Raw genomic sequence first — 14566 nt, forward strand, 5'->3', positions numbered from 1 at the left:
AATTAAGGGACAAAAGTTTAGGGGCAACATGAGGGGGAACTTCTTTACTCAGAGAATGGTAGCAGTGTGGAATGAGCTCCCAGTGGAAGTGGTGATGGCAGGTTTGTTTTTATAATTTAAAAATAAATTGGATAGGTATATGGATGGGAAAGGAATGGAGGGTTATGGTCTGAGTGCAGGTAGATGGGACTAGATGGGACTAGATGAGAGTAAGTGTTCGGCACGGACTAGAAGGGCCGAGATGGCCTGTTTCCGTGCTGTAATTGTTATATGGTTATATGCAAAAAAGTTACAATGATAAGGGAAACAAGCCACTGATAGCTGTTTGCTAGGTGAGAATGAAATGCTCTTGGAGAACGAAGTGACTTGAGTGGGGGAGGGATGGAGAGAGAGGGAATGCAGGGGTTACTTGAATTTAGAGAAATCAATATTCATACCACTGGGCTGTAAGCTGCCCAAGCGAAATATGAGATGCTGTTCCTCCAATTTATGTTTAACCTCACTCTGACAATGGAGATCTAGGAGAGAAAGGTCAGGTTGGGAATGGAAAAGGGAATTAAAGTGTTTAGCCACCGGGAGATCAGATAGGTCTAGGCGAAGGTGTTCAGCGAAACGATCGCCCAGTCTGCGTTTGGTCTCGCCGATGTATAGGAGTCCACATCTTGAACAACAGATACAGTAGATGGGGTTGAAGGAGGTGTAAGTGAACCTCTGCCTAACCTGAAAGGACTGTTGGGGTTCCTGGACAGTCGAGGGAGGAGGTATAGGGACAGGTGTTGCATCTTCTGCGGTTGCTGGGGAAGGTACTTGGGGCGGGGGTGGTTTGGGTGGGAAGGGTTGAGTTAACCAGGGAGTTGTGGAGGGGATGGTCTGTGGGTGGCAGAAAGGGGTGAGATGGGACGATGTGACTAGAGGTGGGATCCCGTTGGAGGTGGCAAAAATGTTGGAAGATTATGTGTTGTATGGGACGGCTGATGGGGTGGAAGATAAGAGCTAAGGGGGACTCTGTCTCTGTTGTGATTAGGGGGAGGGAGAGCAAGGCGGAACTGCGGGGTACCGAGGAGACACGAGTGAGAGCCTCATTTATGTTGGAAGAGGTTCCCATTCCCTAAAGAATGAGGACATCTCGGATGTCCTGGTCTCACAGTGTTGTACAGTGCTGCCTGTATATGTGGACTGTGGACCTTTGTGTGTTGTCCACCACTGCATGTACGTGTGTGTGTGTTGTGCACTACTGTCTGTATTTGTGTACCTGTGTGCCTTGTACACTGATGCCTGTATTTGTGCACCTGTGTGTGTTGTACACCACTGCACGTACCTGTGTGTGTGTGTGTGTGTTGTACACTGCTGCCTGTATTTATGTACCTGTTTGTGTGTGTGTTGTGACCTGCTGCCTGTATTTATGTACCTGTGTGTGTGTGTGTGTGTGTGTGTTGTACACTGCTGCCTGTATTTGTGTACCTGTTTGTGTACTGCTGCCTGTATTTGTGTACCTGTTTGTGTACTGCTGCCTGTATTTGTGTACCTGTGTGTGTTGTACACCACTGTATGTACTTGTGTGTGTGTGTGTGTGTGTGTGTGTTGTACACCACTGCATGAATTTGTGTACCTGTGTGTGTTGTCTACCACTGCATGCACTTATGTGTGTGTGTGTTGTACACTGCTGCCTGTATTTGTGTGCCTGTGTGTGTTGTACACCACTGCATGTACCTGTGTGTGTTGTAGACTGCTGCCTGTATTTGTGTACCAGTGTGTGTTGTACACCACTGCATGTACCTGTGTGTACTGTACACTGCTGCCTGTATTTGTGTATCTGTGTGTGTGTGTGTGTGTGTTGTACACTGCTGCCTGTATTTGTGTACCAGTGTGTGTGTGTGTTGTACACTGCTGCCTGTATTTTGGTACCTGTGTGTGTTGTACACCACTGCATGTACCTGTGTGTGCTGTACACTGCTGCCTGTATTTGTGTACCTGTGTGTGTGTGTGTGTGTGTGTTGTACACTGCTGCCTGTATTTGATACCTGTGTGTTGTACACTGCTGCCTGTATTTGTGTACCTGTGTGTGTTGTACACCACTGCATGTACCTGTCCCGCTACAGGAGAAGGAGGCAATTCTGCTATCGGACGTGCAGCGGCTGTGTGTGCTCAGCCTGTCGACGGGCCGGACCCAGCGGAAGATCGGCAAGCTGCAGCCCCTGCTGAAGAACGTGCTCAGTGTGACCACCTCTGCCAACGGTACTCCCTTCACTCACCCCCCCCCCCCCCCCCTCCCCCACCCCTCCCTCCATCTACTGACCTGCCCTGCACCTCACTGTGTCTGTAGGGAGCATCTGGTCTGTATGGACAGCACCATGCAGACCCTAACTTTCCACTGTACCTCACCACACGTGACAAGAATTAACCCTTAATGGTGGCGCAGCGGTGGACATGGTGCCTTACAGCGCCGGAGACCCAGGTTCCATCCTGACTACGGGTGCTGTCTGTATGGAGTTTGTAAGTTCTCCCCACGACCACATGGGTTTTCTCCAGGATCCCCCGTTTCCTCCCACACTCCAAAGACGTACAGGTTTGTAGGTTAATTGGCTTGGTAAATGTAAATTGTCACTAGTGCGTGTAGGATAAGTGTTAATGTGCTTGGATCGCTGGTGGACGCGGGCTCGGTGGGCTGAAGGGCCTGTTTCCGCAGTTTCTCTAAACTAAACCTACACCAGATTGGTCCCAAGAATGATGGAGTTACGATCGTCTTGTCTCCATGTTGACCATCCAGGAGTGGAAGCTGCTCAGTGATAGTCGTTCACTACTCCTGCGGCCCTGCACTGCTGCTGTCACCTGCACTGCTCCTTTCACCTCCTGCACTACTCCTGTCACATCCTGCGCTGGTCCTGCTCTGCTCCCACACTGCTCATGTGCTTTTCCAGCCACCTCCTGTAGCAGCAGGACAGGGTAGTTGGAACCTGCACTCCCACACTTTTCTCCAGTGCTTTTCAGGGCAATGACTGCAATAGTGACGGCGTGGGTGTTTCCTCCGGGTGCTCCGTTTTCCTCCCACATCCCAAACACGTGCAGGTTAATTGCCCCTCTGTAAAATGCCCCTAATGTGTAGGGAGTGGATGAGAAAGTGGGATAACATAGAACAAGTATGAATGGGTGATCGACGGTTGGTGTGGACTCAGTGGGGAGCAGGGCCTGTTTTTGTGCTGTATCTTTCAAAGTCTCTTGTGTTAATGCTAGAAGAAACTGCAGATGCTGGTTTAAAAAAAAGATAGACACAAAAAGCTGGAGTAACTCAGCGGGACAGGCAGCATCTCTGGAGAGAAGGAATGGGTGACGTTTCGGGTCGAGACTCTGATCTCAGGGCTGAAGAAGGGTCTCAACCCGAATCGTCACCCAATCCTTCTCTCCACAGATGCTGCCTGGCCCGCTGAGTTCCACCAGGACTTTGTGCTGAGCTCCAGATTGTAGCATCTGCAGTTCCTTGGGTCTCCTTCACTGCCCACTGTAGCACCAATGCTGGTGGCGTCTGTGTGGAACGTGTTGGTGATCCCGTGCACAGCCTGGCTGTACAGATACAGGAGTGAGCACAGAACTGTGTGTGTGCACACATGGATCTGCCCAGTGACCCTGCTCTCTCACAGTCGCTCCCTCTCTTGAGTGGCGCAGCGGTAAACCTGCTGCCTTACGGTGCCAGAGACCCGGGTTTGATCATGACTAAGGGTGCTGTCTGTTCGGAGTTTGTACGTTCCCCATGACCTGTGTGGGTTTTCTTCGGGAAGCTCTGGTTTTCTCCCACACTCCAAAGACATACAGATTTCTGGAGGCTGGAGAGTGGCAGCGCCTTACGGCAGCGGCTCGACTGCAGTCCGTCTGTCTTTTTTTAATTTTTGTCCCGTTAGATGTATGTTTTTGTTTTAATTTTTATTATTTTTTTAGCTGTGTATATGTTGGGGGGTGGGGGAATCCGTTTAATCTCTTCCCTGTACGGGGACCCGACTTTTTCCCTGCCGGGTCTCCGTTGTCGTTAGGCCTAACATCGTGGAGCCGGCAGCGGCCTCCAACCGGAACCAACCTGAGGGGTCCAGTCGCGGAGCCTGCGGACTCGCCATCGCGGAGCTGGCCGGCTTCGGAGCGGGGAGAGCTGTGGTGGCGCGCAGCTGTAACCCAACTTCAGAGCTTCGGAGGCTCCGGCCGCAGGCCCGGTGGACATGAACATCAGGAGCTCGCAGGTCCCTGGTGGGAGACCGCTTTTCGGAGCTCCCGCAACAGGAACTTCTCCCAGCCGGAATCACAGGGTTTAAATGACTCAGAGCTGGGTCTAACATTGCCGGGCGCGGCTTAAATGGCCACGGGACTTACCATCGCCCGCCGGGGGCTTTAACATCGTGAGCCCCTGTCACCTCGACGCTACAGTTGGACTGCTGGACCGCGGGAGAAGAGATAAGACTTTTGCCTTCCATCACAGTGAGGAGGTGTTGGGGAGATTCACTGTGATGGATGCTTGTGTAAATTGTGTTAAGTGTGTGTCTTGGTTTTCTTTTGTAATGTCAGGACTACAGGGCATTCTAATAAAAGGCATTCTATTCTATTCTCAATTTGTTGGTTAATTGGCTTGATATAAGTATAGAATTGTTCCCAGTTTGTGTAGGAGAGTGTTAGTGTGAGAGGCTCGGTGGGCTGAAGGGCCTGTTTCCGTGCTGTGTCTCTTAACTAAATCTACACCAGACTGGGCCTAAGAATGGTGGAGGTCGGGGCATGTTTGTCTCTTTGTCTCTAAACTAAACTCAACTCTCTCTGTCCCTGCACGGTGCAGGTTCGTGGCTGGCTGGAGTGCTCACCACAGGGGAACTCTTCCTATGGAGGAAGGATGCCGACTGTTTGAAGACGGTGGGGGCAGTGGAAGGAGTGAGCGCCTTGGCAGCGGCTGCCCAGAGTAAGTCCATAGCGGGGGCTTCGCCTGGGTGGGACAAAGACCCCGAAACATTGCCGGGTGATGTGTGGGGTGGAGGTGGGGGGTGACAGGATGGGGATAGGCAGAGATTGAGGGTCAGGATGGGGCAGGGGGGCAGGGGTAGGGGTGGGGGAGATGTTGGGGGGCAGGGATGGCACGTTGGTCTTCAGTCAGGGTTTTGAGTACAAAAGTTGGGATGTTATGTTACAGTTGTACAAGAAGTTGGTGAGGCCACTTTTGGAGTATTGTGTTCAGTTTTAGTCACCCTGCTAGAGGATGGATGTCATAGAGTCATTGACTGATACAGGCCCTTCGGCCCAACTTGCCCTCACCGACCAACATGTCCCAGCTACACTAGTCCCACCTGCCTACTCTTGGTCCAGATCCCTCCAATCCCTACACTAGTCCCACCTGCCTGCTCTTGGTCCATATCACTCCAAACGTGTGCTATCCATGTACCTGTCTAACTGTTTCTAAAATGTTTCTAAAAAGTCTCAGCTTCAACTACCTCCTCTGGCAGCTTGTCCCATACACCTACCACCCTTTGTGTCAAAAGGTTATCCCTCAGATTCCTATTAAATCTTTTCCCCTTCACCTTGAACATATATCCTCTGGTCCTCGATTCCCCTACTCTGGGCAAGAGGGTCTATGCATCCACCCGATCTATTCCTCTCATGATTTTGTACACCACTATACGATCACCCCTCATCCTCCTGCGCTCCAAGGAATAGAGACCCAGCCTAATCAACCTCTCCCTATAGCTCACACCCTCTAGTCCTGGCAACATCCTCGTAAATCTTCTCTGAACCCTTGCAAGCTTGACAATATCTTTCCTGTTGTTAAATTGAAGAGTGCAGAGAAGATTTGTGAGAATGTTGCCAGAACTCAAGGGCCTGAGCTACAGGGAGGACAAAGGACAAAGGACATTTATTTTCACATACACCAATTGGTGTAGTGGAATTTGACTTGCCATGCAGCACACAAATAAAGATAAGACTCAACATTAAAGAATTTAATGTTGAGTCTTATCTTTAACAACAGAATTTAACAGGGAGAGGTTGAGCAGGCTAGAACCTTATTCTTTGCAGCACAGGAGGTGATCTTATAGAGGTGTATAAAATCATGAGGGGAATAGATTGGGTGAATGCACAGAGTCTTTCACCCAGTCGGGGAATCAATAACCAGAGGACATAGGTTTAAGATGAGAGGGAAAGGTTTAATAGGAACCTGAGGGATAACGTTTTCATACAGAGGCTGGTGGGTGTATGGAACGAGCTGCTACAGGAGGTAGTTGAGGCAGAGGGAATCACTGCAACATGTTCAGCACAGATATTGTAGGCTGAGGACCTGTACCTGTTCTATGTTATATGTACAATACTAATATTTAACAGACACTTGGACACACATGGGAAAGGGTGAGTGGGATATAGGACAGGCACAGGCATATTGCTTAGATGAGTTCATGTTCATAAGTGATTGGAGCAGAATTGTGTCATTCGGCCCATCAACTCTACTCTGCCGTTCAATCGTGGCTGATCTATCTCTCCGAATCATATTCTCCATCCTTCTTCCCATAAACCCCGACACCCGTACTAAGCAAGAATCAGTCAATCTCTGCCTTATAATTATCCATTGACGGCCCCTATGGACGGCTGCGGCAATGAATTCCACAGATTCACCACCCTCCGACTGAAGAAATTCCTCCTCATCTCCTTCCTAAAGATGGGATGGGACATATTGACCAGCATGGATGAGCTGGGCTGAAGGGCTGTTTCCATGCTGTGTGACTCCACGCCTCTCTGACCCCTCCTCTCCCTCTCTGCCAGACTCCACTGTGAAGCTGTCCTTGTTTGTGTCCAACGATGGAAAGCGGGTTCTCCTGCTCGCTCAGGTGGGAGCGGCGTTCCTTTGGGAGAGCCTGGAGGAGCAGGATCTGCCGTCGGTCCCCGGAGCCCGGCTGGGTGGACGGTGGGCAGAGGTGCTGCCTGATGGCCAGGCCAGTCTTCCCCAGGGTGAAGACATGGAGAGTGCTGTCCATGCCGTCTTTGTCGCCGATGAGGTGAGTCCTGGATCACTGCTCTTATGGGTTATGGGGAGAAGGCAGGAGAATGGGGTTGAGAGGGAAAGATGAACTTGCCATAATTGAATGGCGGAGTAGACTTAATGGGCCGAGTGAACTAATTGTGCTGCTATCACATAAACTGATATATTTGTGTGCAGGTGCTGGGCGACTGCTGCCTGGCCTGTTTTGCCTTCATCTCTGGGGAAGCTCTGGTGCTGACCACTGTGAGGCTGCATTGGTTTGAACAGGTGGAACGCTGCATCAGGTACGGTGTTTGCTCGCTGTAGTGAACTTGTGTTGGTGAACACGAGTGTGTAAATGTATTACTAATATGCTGTTCACTGGCCCTTTGCCCACTGTAGTGTATGTGTGTTGGTGAACATGTGTGTGTGTGTACCAGTGACCATATACTGTGACATGTCAGGATGTCTGCTTGCTGATACATCCATGATGGTGTGGGTGAGTGAACTATATAACCCGGCCCTTCGGCCCAACCCATTCTTGCTGAGCTGGTTGCCTAACCGAACCAGTCCAGTGTGCCTAATTTTGCCCGTGTTGTTCTAAACCCTTCCTATCCATGTACCTGTCCAAATATTGTTTAACTATTATTGTACCCGCCTCCACTAGTGCCTCTAGTGGTGAACAATAGGTACAATAACATTCGGAGCCTCGGAGGCTTGGCCGCAGGCCCAGTGGACGACATCGTCAGGAGCCCGCAGGTCACAGGTTGGTGACCTGTTTTTCCGGAGCTCCCGCAACAACAGCTTCGTCCGCTGGGCTGGAGGGCGGCAGCTTCGGCAGCTTCGACCGCCCCGGGTCGCGGAGTTTGAACCGGCCCGCTCGCGGAGCTCGGATTCAGCCGCGGGACTTACTTACCATCACCCGGCGGGGTCACAACATCGGAAGCCTGGATCGCCTCAACGCAGAGGGAGAACGTGGAGGGAAGAGACAAGGACTTTTGCCTTCCATCACAGTGAGGAGGTGCCTGGTGGACGGACACACTGTGGTAGATGTTAAATTTGTGTTTATTGTGTGTTTTTGTTATTTTATTCTATGTATGACTGCAGGCACGAAATTTCATTCACACCATAAGATACTTATGCTTATACTTATAGGGTGGCACGCTGGCGCCACGGTAGAGTTGCTGCCGTAAGCGCTAGAGAACCGGGTTCCATCCTGACCACGGGTGCTGTCTACACGGAGTTTGCACATTCTCCCCGTGGGTTTTCTCCGGGTACTCCAATTTGCTCTCACATTGAAAAGACATGCAGTTGTATAGGTTAATTGGCTTCTGTAAAAGGGTGTGGGATCGAACGAGTGTACATGTGATGGATTGTCAGCATAGACAATACAACAACAATACAACAATACAATTCAATTTATTGTCATTTGGACCCCTTGAGGTCCAAACGAAATGTCGTTGCTGCAGCCATACATTACAAACAAATAGACCCAAGGCACAACATAATTTACATAAACATCCATCACATTGCTGTGATGGAAGGCCAAAAAAACTTATCTCTCCACTGCACTCTCCCCCCCGATGTCAGAGTCAAAGTCAAAGCCCCCGGCGGGCGATGGCGAATTGTCCCGTGGCCATTAAAGCCACGCCGGGTGATGCAAGGTCGCGCACCGGGTCTTGTTGTTAGAGACCCCGGCGTGCGCTCGCAGTCCCGCAGCCATTCCAAGCCGCGCGGGGCGGTGCTGTAAGGCCCCGCTCAGGAGCTCTTCAACCCCGCAACTCGGGCGGGAGAAGTCGCTGTTGCGGAAGCCCTGAAAAGCGGTCTCCCTCCAGGGACCCTAGGGCTCCCGGTGCCGCCCGCCAGACCCGCAGTTGCAGCCTCCGAATCTCCGGGGGTCGGGTCGCAGCAGCGTCCACCACAGCTCCACCCGCTCTGGACTCGGCCAGCTCCGCGACGGTGAGGTGAGTAGTCGGCACCACAGCCCCCGGTCTTCCTGTTGGAGGCCGCTCCTCGTTGCAGCCCCAACGACAACGGAGACCCGACAAGAAAAGGTCGGGTCTCCCGTGCAGGGAGAGATTTAAAAGTTACCCCCACCCCCCCCCCCCCACACCACCCCCACCCCCCACACACATACCCCAACAAAAATAACAAAAACTACATAAAAACATAAGATATAAAATAATAAAAACGCAGACGGACTGCAGAGGGGCCTGTTCCATTCTGTATCTCTAAACCTAAAATTAAAAACTAAATATCCTGGCAGCTCGTTCCGTATACCCACCACCCTCTGAGCTTGTTACATTTTGGCATGTTATTGAGGCATTTGATAAAGTCCCTCATGACAGGCTGATCCAGAAGAGTTACATGCATGGGGTTAACAGTGACTTGGTCATATGGATTCTGAACTGGCTTACTGATAGAAGACAGGATTGTGGTGGAAGGATAATATTCAGGCTTGAGGTCTGTGACCAGTGGAGTTCCGCAGGGATCTGTACTGGGTCCTCTGCTGTTTGTGATTATATATAAACGTAGATGGGTTGCTTAGTAAGTGTGCAGATGACACTAAGATTGCTGGGGTCGCAGGCTGAGGAAGGCTGTCAACTCATTTTTAATCGACGGAAAAAATCCTCCGCACTCATATGGCGGAGGTGGGCTCGGAGCGAGGTGGCCAAAAATGACGGCCGTAGGTGGCGGCTTTCTCTCGGAAATCGCAGCACAGTTGGCCAAAAGCGGTCAAGATCAGAGATTTAGTAATATAGATATGGAGATTTTGGAGAGGGTGCAGAGGAGGTTTACTAGAATGATAGATAGACACAAAAAGCTGGAGTAACTCAGCGGGACAGGCAGCATCTCTGGAGAGAAGGAATAGGTGACATTTCTGGTCGAGACCCTTCTTCAGACTGGTGTCTGGATTAGAGGGTATTAACTACAAGAAGGGGTTGGACAGACTAATGGGCCTGTCCCATTGTACGAGCTAACTCAAGAGCTCTCCCGAGTTTAAAAAAAAATCAACTCATGGAAGCACGTAGAATGTACATAGCGGGTACATCGGAGCTCGGGACGTCTCTTTGCGGCTCGTAACGCTAATGGCAGGTACTCGGGAAACACGGTAAGCTCCGGAAGACTCGTGAAGATTTTTCAAAATGGTGAAAAATGTCCACGAGAGCCCCGAGTACCTACGAGCGGCTATTACTGTAATTCTCAGAGTTCAAATCGGGAAACTCGGGAGAACTCTTGAATTAGCTCCTACAGTGGGACAGCCCCATTAGATTGCTTTCTCTGGTACGCCGGAGGCTGAGGGGAGATCTGATAGACGTATATAAAATTCTGAGGCATAGATAGGGTAGACAGTCAGACCCTTTTTCCCAGGGTGGGAAAATCAAGTTCTAGAGTGCACAAATTTAAGGTGAGAGGGGCAAAGTTTAAAGGAGATGCGTGGGGTACATTTTTTACACAGAAGGCGGTGGTAGCCTGCTACATGGTGCCAGGGATGGTGGTGGAAGCAGATACGATAGTGGTGTTTAAGAAACTTTTGGATAGGCTCATGGATATGCAGGGAATGGAGAGATATTGATATGTGCAGGCAGATAAGAGTTGGTCTTGGCATCATGTTGGCACAGACATGTGGGCCGAACAACCTGTTCCTGTGCTGTCCTGTTGCACGTTCTACGTGTGTAAGTGCGTGTTCACAATTGTGTGTGTGTGTGCCCCTGGGTCACGCCTGCCTCCTTCCTTCCAGGGCGGCCCCGTTGCGGGTGCAGTGGGCGACACAGACGCAGCTTCTGGGGGAGCTGGTCCCCGCCTGCCAACCGGTGAAGTCACGAGGGGCACTGCTGGCAGCGTTCACCACCGACGGCTCACTCCTTGCCCTGGCTATCAATCAGATCAACCCCAAGGTACCCTCTCCATGCCCACGCTCCTGCTCAACAGCACTCTGTATGTATGTGTCTGTGAGTCTGAGTGTGTGCATGGTTGTGTGTGTGTGTGTATGATTGTGTGTGAGTGAGTGCATAAGTGTGTGTGTGCGTATGAGTGGGTGTTTGTGCGTGTATGAGTGTGGCATGCGTGTCTGCATGCCTGTATGTGTGTGTGTATGAGTGTGTGTGTGTACACGAGTGTGTGTGTGTGTCCGAGTGTATGTGTGTGTGCGTGCGTGTCTGCACGCCTGTGTGAGTGAGTGTTGAGTACACAGCCCCGGAGCTGGTGTCGGGGTTACCGCTGCCCACTGCCTGTCGTCTCTCCTGTTCACAGGCCACCCAGGTGCTGTTTGTGAAGCCAATGAGTTGTGTGACTGTGTCGACCAGTCTGCAGGGATGTGGCAGCACCGCCCGCCCTGTGCTAGCCTCGTCTGCCAGGTAGGTGAGGGATGGGACCACTGGCACTGCCCACAACTCTCCAGTGGATGTAGTGTATCTAGACTTTCGGAAAGCCTTTGATAAGGTCCCGCACGGGAGACTGGTGACTAAAATTAGAGCGCATGGTATTGGGGGTAGGGTATTGACATGGATAGAAAATTGGTTGGCAGACAGAAGAGTAGGAGTGAACGGGTCCTTTTCAGAATGGCAGGCAGTGGCGAGTGGAGCGCTGCAAGGCTCGGTGTTGGAGCCGCAACTGTTTACCATATATATTAATGATTTGTAAGAAGGAATTAGGAGCAACACTAGCAAGTTTGCGGATGACACAAAGCTGGGTGTCAGTGGGAACTGTGAAGAGGATATTAGGAGGTTGCAGGGTGACCTGGACAGGTTGAGTGAGTGGGCAGATGTGTGGCAGATGCAGTATAATATAGATCAATGTGAGGTTATCCACTTTGGCGGCAAAAACAAGGGGGCAGATTATTATCTCAATGGGGTTAGGTTAGGTAAGAGGGAGGCGCAGCGAGACCTGGGTGTCCTTGTACACCGGTCACTGAAAGTTGGCTTACAGGTACAGCAGGCAGTGAAGAAAGCTAATGGAATGTTGGCCTTCATAACAAGAAGATTTCAGTATAGGAGTAAAGAGGTTCTTCTGCAATTGTAAAAGTGCTCTGGTGAGACCACATCTGGAGTATTGTGTACAGTTTTGGTCTCCTAATTTGAGGAAGGACATCCTTGTGATTGAAGCAGTGCAGCGTAGGTTCATGAGATTGATCCCTGGGATGGCGGGACTGTCATATGAGGAAAGATTGAAAAGACTAGGCTTGTATTCACTAGTTTAGAAAGATGAAGGGAATCTTATAGAAACATATAAAATTATAAATGGACTGGACTGGACATATAAAATTATAAATGGCAGGAAAAATGTTCCCAATGTTGGGCGAGTCCAGAACCAGGGGGCCACAGTCTTAGAATAAAGGGGAGGTCATTTAAGACTGAGGTGAGAAAAAACTTTTTAACCCAGAGAGTTGTGAATTTATGGAATTCCCTGCCACAGTGGGCAGTGGAGGCCAAGTCACTGGATGGATTTAAGAGAGAGTTAGATAGAGCTCTAGGGAATAGTAGAGTCAAGGTATATGGGGAGAAGGCAGGCACAGGTTATTGATAGGGGACGATCAGCCATGATCACAATGAATGGCGGTGCTGGCTCGAAGGGCCGAATGGCCTCCTCCTGCACCTAGTTTCTATGTAATCTATGTAATTCTATGTACCCTGCCCAATGTGGGTGAGCCTGGTGCATCAGGTAGGTGAGGGATGGGACCATTGGCACTGCCCACACCTCACCCTGTGCCCTGCCCAGTGCAGGAGAGTGTGGTGTACCAAGTAGGTGAGGAGTGGGACCACTGCCAGTGTGTCCTTGCCCAGTGTGGGTGAGAGTGTACCAGGTATGTGAGGGGTGGGCACACTGGCACTGCCACACCTCACCCTGTGCCCTGCCCAGTGTGGGCGCACTGAGACTGGGCTCAATGGAGGAGGTGCTGAGGTAGGGATGGAGCAGACTGCTCTCCCAGCGCTCCTGAATCAGCCTCAGCACCAACTCACCCCACACCACCAGCACCACAGCATGCCTGTGGCTGTAACACCGCCAGGGTGTCGCTGTAATGTGAGGGGAGGCCAGGAGGATGTGGACCGCTGACATGTGGAATAGGTGGGAGGGGGAATATGGTCAGAGAGTTGTACAGCACTGGAGCAGCCACTTCGGCCCGCAATGTCCGTGCCTAACACAATTGCCATTAAACTGATCTCCTCTGTCTGCATGTGATCCATATCCCTCCGTTCCTTGCATATCCATGTGCCTGTATAAAAGCCTCTTAAACACCACTATCATATCTGCCTTCACTACCACCCCTGGCAGCATGTTCCAAGCTCCCACCTCCCTCTGTGTAAAACAAACTTGCCCTGAACATCTCCTTTAAACCTTGCCTCTTTCACCTTAAACCTGCGCTCTCTAGTCTTTGACATTTCCACCCTGGGAAAAGGTTCTGGCTATCTACTCTATCTTTAGGCTTTAGAGATACAAGGTGGAAACAGACCTATGGCCCACCGAGTCCGTGCCAGCTAGCAATCACCACTATGGCTATGGCTCTATGCCTATGACTCTATAACTCTGGCTATGACTCTATGGCTCCATGAGTGATGCTGATGTCTCTGTGCTGGCTCCACCTGCAGGTCCTACTGGGTGGCTGGGGTGAGCTGGACCCCAGACGGCCTCTTCCTGGCGTGCATGCTGCAACGCGGAGCCTTGCTGATGCTGTCCCGTCTCGGCGAGCTGGTGACGCTCACCACCTCTGGCTGCTCCGTGGAGTTTGGTCTTTGGAGTGTGGGAGGAAACTGGAGTCCCTGGAGAAAACCCACGCTATTAAAGGGAGGACATACAAACTCAATACAGACATCACCCATCACCCAGGATCAAATTCAGCTCTCTAGCGCTGTAAAGCAGCAGCTCCACTGTTGTGCCACCCTGCTGCCGTAATGTTATGGGCTAAAAGGCTAATGTAGAAAATCATAGAGGAATAGACGGGAGAGACACACAGAGTCTCATGCCCAGAGTAGGGGAATTGACAACCACAGGACATGAGTTTAAGGTGGGGGGGGGGGGGGGGGGGTGCGCAGGCAGTTGGGACTAGTGTAAATGGGACATGTTGGTCGACGCGGGCAAGTTGGGCAGAAGGGCCTGTTTTCCCACTGTATAACCCTATGACTCCTAGGCTCCATGGCTCTATGACTCTGACTATGGCTATGGCTCTATGACTCTTACGAGCCTATGACTATGGCTATGACACTGAGACTCTATGACTATGGCTATGACACTATGACTCTAGGGCTATGACTCTACTAGACTAAGTGGGACCCGTTGGGTCCCATTCTCACATGGGAGGCCTGGTCCCCCAATGCAATATACCACCTCCACCAATTCCAATATTCCACCACTCATGCATAGCCCCCAACTACGCAGGCGCGGCTCACGGGTTCCCCCCTCCTCCCCTCAGACCCCCCCCACTCGCCCCTTGCCCTTCCCCTTCACGGCTTGTGGACCTCTGGACTCAAGCACGACTTCCGGACTCAAGCGCGACTTCCAGACTCAAGCGCGACTTCCAGACTCAAGCGCGACTTCCGGACTAAAGCGCGTATAGATGTCCGGAGATAGTATAGATGACTCTATGACACTATGGCTATGGCT

General features: G+C 51.1%; 1 protein-coding gene across 1 annotated transcript; it reads left to right on the top strand.

Annotated features, from left to right (window-relative positions):
* The first annotated feature begins 865 nt into the window (after nt 1-865).
* On the top strand, nt 866-14508 carry LOC116971604 (ciliogenesis and planar polarity effector 1-like). Its single transcript, XM_033018839.1, has 9 exons — nt 866-889; nt 2100-2235; nt 4808-4927; nt 6772-7004; nt 7166-7272; nt 10710-10866; nt 11222-11325; nt 13555-13689; nt 14466-14508. The coding sequence occupies exons 1-9, from the start codon at nt 866-868 to the stop codon at nt 14506-14508; spliced, it is 1059 nt and encodes a 352-aa protein (XP_032874730.1).
* The last annotated feature ends 58 nt before the right edge of the window (nt 14509-14566 follow it).

The sequence above is a fragment of the Amblyraja radiata genome, chromosome 3 (assembly GCF_010909765.2).
Source record: "Amblyraja radiata isolate CabotCenter1 chromosome 3, sAmbRad1.1.pri, whole genome shotgun sequence".
NCBI classification, from domain to species: Eukaryota; Metazoa; Chordata; class Chondrichthyes; order Rajiformes; family Rajidae; genus Amblyraja; species Amblyraja radiata.